General features: G+C 35.8%; 1 protein-coding gene across 42 annotated transcripts in view; it reads right to left on the bottom strand.

Annotated features, from left to right (window-relative positions):
• Positions 1-12,943, bottom strand: part of LOC125321263 (ABI family member 3 binding protein) — a 140,839-nt gene that overhangs the window by 77,807 nt on the left and 50,089 nt on the right. For 31 of the 42 annotated variants that reach the window (XM_048293820.1, XM_048293841.1, XM_048293834.1 and 28 more), the window contains exons 9-15: positions 11,871-11,966; positions 11,471-11,548; positions 5,849-5,929; positions 4,485-4,559; positions 1,829-1,888; positions 1,258-1,332; positions 24-92 (exon numbers count right to left, since the gene is read on the bottom strand). In XM_048293820.1, coding sequence (XP_048149777.1) covers positions 24-92; positions 1,258-1,332; positions 1,829-1,888; positions 4,485-4,559; positions 5,849-5,929; positions 11,471-11,548; positions 11,871-11,966 — 534 coding nt within the window. The remainder of the gene's footprint in view (positions 1-23; positions 93-1,257; positions 1,333-1,828; positions 1,889-4,484; positions 4,560-5,848; positions 5,930-11,470; positions 11,549-11,870; positions 11,967-12,943) is intronic. The other 11 variants (XM_048293856.1, XM_048293857.1, XM_048293860.1 and 8 more) reach the window with 8 other exon arrangements.

Genomic DNA, 12,943 nt, shown 5'->3' with positions numbered 1-12,943 from the left:
GAAAGAATATTACTAGAATTTACCAGTGCCTGGTATATCTGAAGATGTAAAAGTTTGGGCAGTAGAAATAACAGGAAAAGAGTCATATGAAACTGGAAAATAAAAGCAAAAATAATGCTGTGTGGTTTTGAAGTGACAAGAAGCATTCTGCAACAGCATCGTATTCCTTCATAAGCTGACAAAACTATTGCATAATATTTAACACGTTATGTTCCACAGAAAGGTACAGTCTGAAATGTACAATAACTGATTAAGTGTGACTTCAAAATGATTCCCAAAACCATGCATTAATACCTAATGCAATTAATGACCAAATTGTTATCAGACTCACACAAAAAGAAGGTGAAATATAGAGTTAAAAAGAGGAAACACAAGGCTATTCAAAATAGGAAAAAAATTACGGATAAAAAGTAGCAAACTGTTATTCATGGAATTTTTTTCTAGGATCAGGAAGGAGGATATCCTGGTGCTGAAACTGGAGAAGAAAAAGGATGACAAAACAGGAACTGGACCAAATGAAACATAAAAACTGTCTTTTGTCAGACATGTGAAGAGCTGACTACTGCTGTAATCAATCTCCCCCTCAGTAATGGATTTCCCCCAATGTTAATTTATTCCAAAATCATATGCATCAGGCATTACACTATTGGCATGCTAATGAAATGAAATCTTTCCAACTGGCTCTCATCTTATTCTTTTTTCCCTTCTTTTGGAAAACTGTCAGTTGCCCCAGGCAAATAACATCTATTAAATAAGAGAAACACATAATAGAAATTTTGTAAGGACCAACTAGAAAGCATCTGAATCTTCAGTGGTATGTTTTTATGGTGCCATTTTAGAAATCTGGGCAGAATTATGTCTATGTTTATACAGAAAGGTTAAAAGAAGAGCAACGGTTTCAAAATATGTTGGAAATTCTTCAGTTTCCATTCATCTCCTACAACTCAGAATCCTTTAGCAAATCAGGATATTCTACTTATGAAACTCAGGTGTGGACAGTCCTATTTAAATTTGGTATTTACAGTAAGTCCAATTTAATTTTAAAACTAAGAATTACATGCTGTTGCCAAACATGGAAAAACGCCCTGAACTACTCGTTTAGTATTTCATATAAAATGTCACAAAGAGATCTGATACTTGATGCAGGGCTTTCATACCTACAGTTGTTCTTCATTTATCTCAAATTGAACAAACTATTTAATGAGAGGCACTGTCTCCTCCACTGTTGGGAGGATTAACCTCATGAGAAACCGTTACCGGATTGGGTTGGTTGCACTTCTATGGTACCAGATGGTTTGGATCCTGAAGAAACAGTCTGTTTTTCCTCAAAAGCTGAAAAAAAGAACCTAAGTTTAAAATGCTGAGAGAGCTGTGACTTGATGGATTAGCATCAAATAGCTGAGTGAAGGCTGTGCAGCTCCAGATGATGCTAATGCAAAGCTGAGCAAGATGGCAGATGGCCTAAAGGGAGATGTGAGACAACAGCCGTGACAAGGGGAGGTGATGGCTGCAAACAGAGGTTTCTGGCCTTGAAATGCAGGTTCCACATGCTTGAAAGATCTCTTACCAGCAAGGTATTCTCTCTTATTAAATTTTCTGGGTAAGAGCTGCAGCTAAACCGGAAGAAGTAAGGTAACAACGAGACATGACAACACTGTGTTTAGGCAGTTTTTAAACTGAGAGTAAATACATTTTTCAGGTGGTTACACAGACACAAGAATGGTGAATAAGCAGCTCTCTGTGAGTGTTGGTAGCCAAGATTAACATTTACAGATCTACATGATGCTAAGATAATGGAAAAAAATCATTGAACTAATCTGCTAATTACCCATTTCCATCTCTCTTGTTTCTGCAGAAGATACGGATTTCAAGGCTGGCCTCTGAGTAGCTAAGAGCAAACATGAAATAAAATTTTATCATTCCAAGACAGACTCTCTCCTTGCAAGTGATACAAAATCTAATTTCAACTGTAACTAGCAAGTTTTTATTTGGTTTGAATGTCTCTTCATTCCATAATTTTTACCCCATTCATATTTGGGCATGTCTTATCTAATCAAGCTGAATCATTATTACTTAAGAGATTTTATTCACAGCGAGGCAGCTACAACTGAAACACAATTAATTTGATATTCATACCACTTGCAGGTGTCCATAAACTGGTCACTATTACATTATGTATGACTGTTTTTAAAGGAGTTGCAATGGGAAAACGTAAGAAAAGAGTAGTACAATGAAATCAGTGAAATAATTGTGAAAGTTAGTAAACAACACCTACTATCTGTTATCTGTAATGAGGATTATTACCAAGACCTTCTGGGTTGTTCACTTTGAAGTATGGATAACCTGAGGTGTGCTTTAATGAAAATGGATTCAAGATGGAATTGGGCATTCTTACCTAAAAGCCATCATGAACAAGCTTCCACCATGTGCAGGTTTTGCACTACTGTCCTGCTACAGATCCTACCCAACAGTGTGTACTGGTCAGTAACCATTTTACTTTCTGTTAAAAGCCTCATTCAAATAATTAGGTGTAGTGTTCATTTCTAGTATAGGCAATATGAATACATGCCAAAAAGTGAACAGCCTTTTTTTCATACATTAGATCTGCTTTCCCATTTACTTTCAATCCATCTTTTCACATTAACAATTTGGATCTCAGCTGACTATCCTGATATAGTTGGACTCAGCAGCTGGATCAGATGATCATTGCAATGCAAATCATTCCCTTGCAAATGGAACCATTCTATTCTATATTTATAGAGAAGAAAATACTCCCAACAAAATACATACGATTCACAGCTTTTGGCACAAGCCTCCATTGATCCATTTACATCCAGTAAGAACTATAAGGGATCTCCCAAAGGCATCAGAACATTGAAGGCATGTTAAGAAAGCTATCTTTCCAGAAACATTTGAATTCAAAATATACTGACCACACACGAAGTTTACAAAACAAAGGAGAGATCTCCCTCTAGCACAATCAAGATAGAAAAATAAAGAAGAACATTCTTCAGGGGAACTAGGGCAGAATACAAGTCAGGCGCAGCTGAACTTCATAAATTAAATTTTGCTTGCTTTGCTGATTTTATGACAGCAGGTGATCAAGGCATGCAGAGGCACAGTGCAGAGAAATCTCCTCAGTATAACCACCCCCTGACTCTCACAGAATATCTTTGACTTCAGCAGTGACTTCATGGGGAGCACAGATGCTCCAGCTGACCCAATGACTTGACCTAGCCTCACATAATGAAATCCCACTTTTGCCAAGTGAAACTATTCAGAGAGAATGCAAGACATGAGAACAAAACCAGAATAAATACTGGAATGAAATACTTATTTTTTCCTCAAGTGTTGCTATTATTCCACCTTTACCACTGAGACAAACACAGGATTTTTTTTCAGAAAGAAAGAATATTTCACATCCCTAATAATTTCCAGTTTTTCAGCTACATTTATAGCAAATAGGTTCTTAAATCATCATGTCTCTCTCTTTCCAATGCTGCCTCTAACTGGATTTAACCAAATGTCTTTCACTACAGTGAAAACAAATGTCTCTCCCCATCCCCTCAAACACATCTGGAGAAGAGCTGTCAAAAAAATCTATCAAATTAAGAAGAAATTGTGAAGATTATTTTAATGTACTTGAGAACCTTCTTCAAATATGCATTTCATTAACTAAGAGGTGTTCCTGGAAGTTATTTTAAAATTTGGCAGACTACATTAAGCAAAAGTATGCTGTCTAAATAAGCCAGCACTACTCTATGATAACTTCCTGACTAATGCTTAACAAAATATAAATGAACCTGATTCAAGGGCCCTCTAGGTAACTAGAGTAATAGCTGTTAATACAGAAAGCAGCAACAAGCAATAGTTTTGGTAGAATGAGCTATTTATGACTAACACAAACCCAGAGAAAATACAGGCCTGTTATGAAATCAGAGGTCTTGGGAAAGGGAGACACAGGGTACGACGTAGAGGAGAGGAGGCACGAGATGGTAAGAGATGGGGTCTAGGCTTGGCACTGGACACCACCTGCCACAAACAGCTCAACAATGTCATTTGCAAAAACTGCACACTTGGAGCTGGACAAAATTGAGTTTAGAGTAACAACAAGGACACAGAAATAATACCTAACATACACAAATGGCACCCTATGGGGTGAATTTACATCTGAGATGTCTCCCAGCAGAAGAGAGTAAGAAAGAAGGGAGGAGGAAGAAACCATCCACACAAACATCATATTCTTCCCACTCCACATGCTCATAACTTGCTGACACATCCCCACTCATCACCAACACAAGCATCAAAGCATTAGCTTAGGGCCCAGTTGTGTAATGAAAGGGTGTACAAAGCACCACAAAAAGGGTAGAATATAAGGAGTTTGTGTGTTACTGTTTCAGTTATATTATTTCTCTTATTGGGACAAGTTTTGTGAAGACAATTTTTTACTAAAGTTTACTCATATTTACAAAGAAAGTAATTACCAAGTTCTGTCAATGGACTTTTTGGAGCATCAGGGATTCTGGATCCAGAAGGAAGTAACTGTATTTCATTAGAAGCTATGATAAAAAAATAACCAAAATTTTACTTGATTAAGAATACTACAGGGCACAACATATATTTATATTTGGCTTATGGACCACTCACTGCTGAAAACAATGATATTTAATCAAAAAGAAAAAGTAGCTCCAACTTAGAAAAAAACCCACACATAAATTGTCACGTAAAAAGGTATGCAATCTTTTTTCCCTAGCTGTTAAACAAAGACCTCTAAATCATGGGAATCTGACAGTGAACATCTATCAGTAACTATGAGCAGCTAGTTTAAAATTAATCAATGATGCATCTTGATTAATTTTCATATTTCAATCTTTGAAACATAGCAGAACCAAGGAAAGTTGAGTATGGTTAAAAAAACCTGATTAAAAGTTAAAATGAAATAGATTGACTGACGGTTTAGCTTCAGTAAATTCCAGAAATCTGCTGTCAAATGTAAATGAAAAAAGAAAAAAGTGAGAGTGAGATATTAATGTGAATCAATAGGATTGTATAAAATACATTTCTTGAGAAGCATTGGTAGTCCTCTTCATGGGAAGATCTGCATTTTAGTCTGCAAACATTTCTGGTCCTTCCCTTTATCATACATATCCTGTATGCAGGCTGGCTCTGCTTTAGAAAAATCTAAGCAATGTTTAAAAAAAAATAGAATTAAATACAAACTCAAGTTTAGATTTGTCTTCATAATTTTGCATGGCTCAGGGAAGAAAGTACAAGCAATAAAATCAACATTAGAGAATTTAGAATTCTGAATACCAGAACTAAATAGGTGTTACACCAAATCACAAAACTAACCATACAACACTGAGACAAAAGATGAAAAAAATCAGTAGAGCTTCTCTTTCCTTCAAGGCAAATAAAATTATATCACATCACATGCAATATAAAATTGTTCTTATTCATATCTGTTGGTTACCTAAATGAACCTGTAATCAGAAGAGAATCAAGGAGGTAATTATTTCAATTCTATCACGGAGATCAGTTTTACAGACAGAAATTTTATGTTATGTCAACCATGCACATCACATAGACAGAAAGCATTAATTTGAAAAATCGAATTGAATCATGCAGACAAATCTGTGAAAGCCACAGTTCATCCAGAGCTAGGTGCATCCTTCTTTACAATTCATTCCAGCATTAGTCACTGCAACCACAAAAGGAACCAGAATATTTTAATCAGGACTTCCTTTGGAGCCAACACAAAGAGGATGCAGCAAGAAGTAGAAAAATTCTGCTGGAGATAAAAAAGCACTTAATGTAGAAAGAATGTAAAAAGAGAAAAATTAGTTACCGAGTATGTTTTGAGTTTGCACCAGTTTGGGTTTAGGTGTTGATTTAAATTCTTCAGGTCCATGTGTTTTCTCAGCCTGAGCTAGAAGAAAGAAGCTTAATGTAATTTAAAATCCCTCTGAACTTTTCTTTATCTACTGCCCAAAGCCTGCTGATTTTCTTATCACCATTTCATCATGTCACATGATTAGAATGATTTCTACAGCAGCTCAACTCCATCATGATTAGTATTTACTTTTGTTTTCAGATGTGAAATCTATATGATGTTTTGGATTTATTTTGCTGCAGTTTTATATTATAAAAGAAAATACAAGTCATGAAGAGCAAAGTTAAGGTCAGAAACTCACACTGTACTTCTGTTACAACCTCTTAAATTCATTATGTAAAATTGTGTAAAATGCATTTTATACAAGATCCATTACATCACAAAGTGCATTTACAAGTATTTTCCCTGTTACTCTGAATGGTTTTTAATCCTTCTAATATAAAAATTTTCAGGAACATAAAAAATACTCACCTGTAATACCTCAGCTCTTCCATTTTTCTAGTAATTATAGAATAGATTTTGATTTCCATTCATTCTTCTAATTCTGTATTTTCAGAGTAATACATGGGCAGTTTATTAAAAAGCCATTAAATGTATCTAAACTTAATTGCTGGCCATATTTTAATATACGACCGTATAACTATCCTCTGCCATCTGTTTCACGTAACAATTAATGCCAGTGATAAGTAAGTCAAGGTCACTTCTTTCCTCTGCTTCTTGCTGGAGACCCCAGAGGTGTTTATACAGAATTGATCATCTAAGATTGTAAAATGACAAAGCTTATGCATACGGAACACAGAATGGTAAGGTCTCAGCCTTGAATGTCACAAGAGCATTAATTCCCTCCACAGAGCAAACTGCACAGTATTTAGCACACGTTGCTATTTGGAAGAGATCGTTAATATTGGTGGTTGGCATCAATATAGCACTAAGTTTTAATATTAATTTAATAAAAGATCACTTTCTTTTTGAGACACAATAGAAGACAGTTTGGTTTTTCCTGCATGCTCTCCAAGCTTTTTCCACAATCTACTGAACATGCTTCAAGCAAGAACTGATCATGGAGGTTTATAAGCTTCTTATTTCATTTAGTGGAAAAAAGGATGCTGTTTCCCACATTCTAAATAGTGGGATTTAGATGCTATTACAGTTACAACAATTACACTATTTTCTAGTTTGGAGTATGGTGCTTTCAGTGCCACACGTTCTTGAATCTCTACAGATGCTGCCTTGTTAGGGTTCAATTCAGCTTGTAAATCAGTTACAGTGCTGTTACTGTCAGTGCAAGGAGGATTTCATTGTCCAGAGAAGGTTGAGCAATTTCTCCCTATGAAACTTGCGGGAGAAAATTCAGTCATAAGAAACACTGAGGCAACAACTATCAAACCTGTACCTCAGAAGCACTTCAAAAGCTAATATTTCTTATTTGTGAGGTGCAATAATGAAAAAAAACCCCAAACAATTCCACACCAAATGCAAATACAGAATTCATGATGTTTGGATTTTTTTTTAAAAGGTCAGAGGGTTTATACTCAAATGAAATGTGCCTTGTCAGCTAAATTAGCTGAGCAAGCTGAATAAGATAAAGCATGCCTAGAACTGGAACAAAAGAAACCAAGCTCTCAGTTTTGCACGAAATATTGTAGGGATGACATGAAACTGAGGCAGACATTTTTGTTAAAAAAAGATACAGGAAGAAGAAAGTTTAGGCTCTGAAAGCTAAATTAGAGAAAAGAGAAATGCCTCTGACTATTCCAGGGTACCAGGTAAATTAGGCCTATTGTAGTGGTTCAAGGCTACAAAGTAGAGCATTAACACAGCCAAGTTACTTTACTATCCCCACGTGGAACACAGCAAGAATGCACTCAGACAACATTTCTTAAACTATGGTTACTCTAATTTCCCTTGACCTTCTTTTCATCTACAACTGGAATTAAGATATTCTGATGAAAACATTAATCTCATTCCTGATATACCATGTGAGCACAAGGGGAACACTTCAGGGGCCGGAAGGAGGACAGAAGGAAGAGAACTTGGGTGACATGGCTACAAAGGAGTTATTTCAACTGAACATTAACCCTAGCTAATGAATTCAGAGCCAGCATTTTTCACACTTTTCTTTTCAAGTCTATTCTGCATTTCACTAATCTAATTCACTAAATTATAGTATAACCCCTTACATAAAGAAATAACTAGCTTATTTTTTCTTTTTTCTTTTTTTTTTTTTTAAAGCAACTAGTGCTTTCATGTCTCAGACTAATGTGCTCATATTTCTAAGTGTTGGTGGGCTCTAATTTCCCTGTGAAGTTAACAGAAAGACCCATTTAGAGGAGAAAAAGTTGTAGCGATAGTCTGAGGTATATTAGACAACAATTCAAAGATTGAGGAAAGCAGTACAGATTTGCGTTGCTGTGTCAAGACTAAATTAATCCTGAGTGGAAAATACTGTAACAAGCCTGGCAAAAACAAAGAATGAAAGAGTTTACTAACAAGTCTTTCCATGGAAATGCATGCCAAGGGAGGGAAGGATTGAAATTAAGAAAATGATGGGATGCCTGGTGGACAAATACATGAACAAAAGTTACTAAACTGTGTCACATCCCAAACCACACCCTTTGGTAAAGAGCCAGTGGAATACTAGGGCAGCCCAGCTCACAGAGCCTTTCAGATAGACTGCTTGCTGAAATACTTGGAGCTCCTTTCTTCTCTTCTAGCATGGCTGATGACACAATAGCTGCTGCAGCACAGAGCTTCTTTTAAATCAATGTTCTGTTGCCAGTCTGGCACCAGTCCTTAAACCTTCCCCAGCAAATAATTATTATGTGTTACTCAAAGAATCCAGTATGATTTTTCAAATAGCAACGTCAGAATGAAATACAGTGAAGTAGATCCTATTGCTAAGCTCAATTAATTATGCCTATATATTAAACTGTCTCCTAAATGCAACCCTTGCAAAAGGTTGGTGCTGAGATCTCTCACTTAAGTTACTCATAAAAGTCTGGCTAAAATCCTTAAGTATTCAAGTTATTTTTCCATATGCCATAGCAAGACAGAATTACACTAAAAGAATACTTTCCTTCTAAAGGATTCACTTTCACTTCCCTGTTTCCTGACTTCCTTTTTTTTTCTCTGAAAGACTGCAACCATAATGGATACATTTTTTAATGTAAATAGTGTGACATACTCTTACTTTAACATGAGGCACTGGTGCTGAGATCAACAAATATCTGAAAGGAATGGTCACCACCTTTTTTTTTTTTTTTTTTAAAGAAACAGAAGCAAAACCACAAAGGATGCTTGAAATGGAAAATGAAAATTATTCTAAATATTTCAGTAACTATTGGTGTGACAGCAATGTGTTTAGTTGTAAAAAATTGTTACTTAATTGTTACAAGGAAAGACAGTACTTGCCAAGTATTACCAGTATAATGAAACACTATCCCAACTTCATAAAAATACAATTCTGTGCTATGTCTAGACTTGGTTAGAAATTCTACATGCTGGTACATAAATATAATTACAGAGCACAAAGGAAAGGAAATGGAATGAACCAGCGCTCTCCTCCTCAGGTGCCACATTTCACACTCTTTACCTGACTGACCAATACATTCTGTCACAAGTAATGATACATTTTGATTGGATGAATCCAAGCTTGAGGGTTAGGATTTGAGGACATGGATTCTGATGGATAAACAACCACTTAAATTTATTCAGTTCTCACTTTCACAAAAATGGCAAAGTTCTAGAAAATATACTTGCAGATTGCCAGTTCTTAAACAGCAGTTACTTAAACAAGGAAAATAATCTAGCAACATAGCCACAAAATTTAATTCCACAAGAGACCTTGAACTATAAGAGAAAACAAACCAATCAAACAACCTAAAAAGACTGCTTATGGCTTTCTAAAAAGCATCCACACATTTTCAATGCAACCTTTGATAATAAATTCTTGTGAAGAAGCATCATTTTTTTTCCTCTTAATATTTAGGATGAACAGAAAAGAGCTATCCATCTGAAGGTTTTGCAGAAAGGAATGGATGGTTTAAAGTAGAATTTGGTAAATACAGTTATCTATTGAGTAGAAAATAAAATTCTTCAAACATTTTCCCAGGAAAAAAAATAAAAAAGATGGAGCAGTTAGTCTGAAAGGTTGTTGTCAACGATTACATGATTTTGCTGCATTTCTTTGCCCCACACATTTTTAATTCCCTATGTAGTCATTGGGAGGGTTTTTTATTCTGGTTTTTTTTTTAAGACTAAGATGGTGTGATGAAGTTAAGCATAGCGTTTTTTATATATTTAAGGAATAAAATAAACACGGTCATATTTAGGGGCAGTATCTGCATGAATTCTGTGATGTCAAAGAAACCAAGTGCTACACCACTTCATGCAGCCAGGAAAGACTTGATAGATAGGATAGAGTAATGCCAGCAAGATCACATAAGATGTCTAAACCAAACCAAAGCAAACCTTTGGTCATTTTTCCTTCAAATTCCTTTTTAATTTTAAATTCTTGCCACAGTTCAAGCATCCCTTCTTCTTTTCAGCAAAGAAGTTGGCAGAAGCCAGCTATTGTCTCTTGTGACAGCAGAATCAAGACTTCAGACTCAGTTGTAGGATTAGAGCCAGACTACAGAAAATGAAGATAGGCATATGCCTTCTTAAACAATTCTGAAATGTGGGTCAATAAAGTGGGTGAAATGTTAATCTTCATCATTTGACTCTGAACAATTCAGCTCTTTCCAATCCTTTTCCCCGCCCATACTAAAAATGTTAAAATATAGGACTGTACTTGTCATACGAATTCATAAAGTAGTCTGTCTGTGTTACACTAATTTGCTTCCTAAGCAAATGGAGGCAGTAAATCTTGCAGTATTTAAAATTTCACTTTACATTTTTGAACAGTCAAAAGTAGCATCTTACTATACCCTTTTAAATAAGTGGTATTTTTTCAGCCCTGAATAGATGACAAAAAACTTCAATCTTCCAAATATGCGAGTTAATATATATTTCACAGACACATAGCCTAGGATCAAATGTTATATTCCTTTCCCATGTATTTACATTAATAGGACCAGTAAGTCCACAGGGAGAATGTGGTTAAGATTAATATGTTCAGACCTGAACTGAAATGGAACATTGTGATGTCATCCTCTGCACCCCCAAAATAGAACTTTTCACTGTTCTGTCTAAACCTCATGCATCCATTTCAAACAATCATGTTCTTATCCTTAATTTTCTTCTTCATATATTTCATTAAAGTCAGAATCTAAAGGTGCATCACAAAAAAACTCATTTTGCCATTTTTCACAATTTCAAGGCACCCATCACCCCACAAAGATATGGTTCTAATTCTTAGTTTCATAAACTTAACAGTTATATCACCTGAAACTTTCCTCCAAAATTAGATTGAGATTCTTATCCACATTACCACTCCTTGCCAGTTCGGCCACTATCCTCCTGTTTTCCAACCACTATTTTAACTCTAGATTAAGCAGCACAAAGATGGGTTTAATTTTAGTTTATATATTTGGCAAAGATATTCCACAGAGTTTCTAAAAACAGAATTTTCATTACCTGGAAGGGACTGTGGGGAGATTTCTTGAACTTCTGGTGTTTTGGATTCAGCAGGCCATACTCCAGTTTCATTCTTAGCTAAAAGAACAGACATTAGAGAGTAATTACAAAGATGTATCTGCTCTCTTTTACCACAGATTTATTTCTGTCCCACTTTAGTTTGACTTAGTAAGCCAACATGGATAAATGTGGAAAGCTGAGTACCTTTAGGACCCAACGAACTTCCACTGCACAATCACTACAAGCTATGTTAAACACATGAATTTTTGGTTTTGTTCTGTTAATTAAAAGATACTTCAAAAATAAAATTTACAGCAAGGATTTAATGACTTATGAATCATTATTTTCACAGTGCAAAATGGTTTTCAGTGTTTTTCGTTTGCCTAGCATTTCTGCTTACCCAGTTTTTTCCTGGATGCTTGAGGTATGTCATCTATTGTCAGGAGAGGAGGAAGTTTCTGCTGACTTTCGTTGAGACCTGGAACAATGAGGTGCACTACAGAGAAAGACGTGTGCCATTAATTCCAGAAGAGATGAAAACACACAGTCTGCTCTCTGAGAAATGTAAGCAACTACTACTGAACTACTGTCAGTTTAGTCTGAGTATCTGGGAAATGAGTTTGTTCTAGCCCGTAATTATTGCTCCCATTTGGTGCTCTTTCCCCTTTACACCACTCCTTCTATTACCACCATTTCATGACTCATCAGAGTTGAAAACCATTCAATACTGGAACACTGCAGCATCACAGATACTGGGACATGCTGTCTGGTGGGCCAAGCAGGCTCAACACCAGATGGTGTGTGTTTGATTCGTATCAATACACTGAGACTCACACAAAGAAAACTTAAGCCCAAGTTAGGCAGTCATAGAAAATATTTCCATATATAAAGGACTAAGCAATAAATTCAGGAATAAATTGGTCACAAGGTGCATGATGCAGTGAGCCTTTCATGGCTATTTCAGGCAGACCAGTAGTTCACCACACTGAGCACTATCTGACAGACTTTCTCCCATTTTTATGTTCTAAGCCAATATTGTGTATTCTTATAGATCAAATGAACATAAAGCATGAAACCTAATGGCTTGGAGGGAAACAGTAATGCCCTGAGATCTAACAACAAATTCTAATTGCAAGATTTCTGTAGTTTAATATGTCAGGTTTGTGACTGTAGATGGGATGCTACTGTGCTACCTTAAAAGCCCAGTAAGAAAAATCCCTCATCTCAACAAGATCTTTGCCATAGAACCTCACTTGAAGTACGAAAGAACTCCTTGCCTAAAACAGTGACAGTGTCTTCTGTTAAATCCAGTGACGATAAGATGATTCTGTTTCGCTTAAGCTACAACACTCTTGAACCACCTGTGCCACCATAAAATATAAAAAATACTGTCTGAACCAGCTGCAAAATACTCTTTGATATACAAGGAAAAACTATTAAGATCAAGAAAATTAAAAGCATTTGCACAATTTG

This window comes from Corvus hawaiiensis, chromosome 2 (assembly GCF_020740725.1).
Source record: "Corvus hawaiiensis isolate bCorHaw1 chromosome 2, bCorHaw1.pri.cur, whole genome shotgun sequence".
Taxonomy (NCBI): Eukaryota; Metazoa; Chordata; class Aves; order Passeriformes; family Corvidae; genus Corvus; species Corvus hawaiiensis.
Note: the sequence above shows the minus strand (reverse complement) of the source record. Positions and strands in the feature narration are given on the sequence as shown.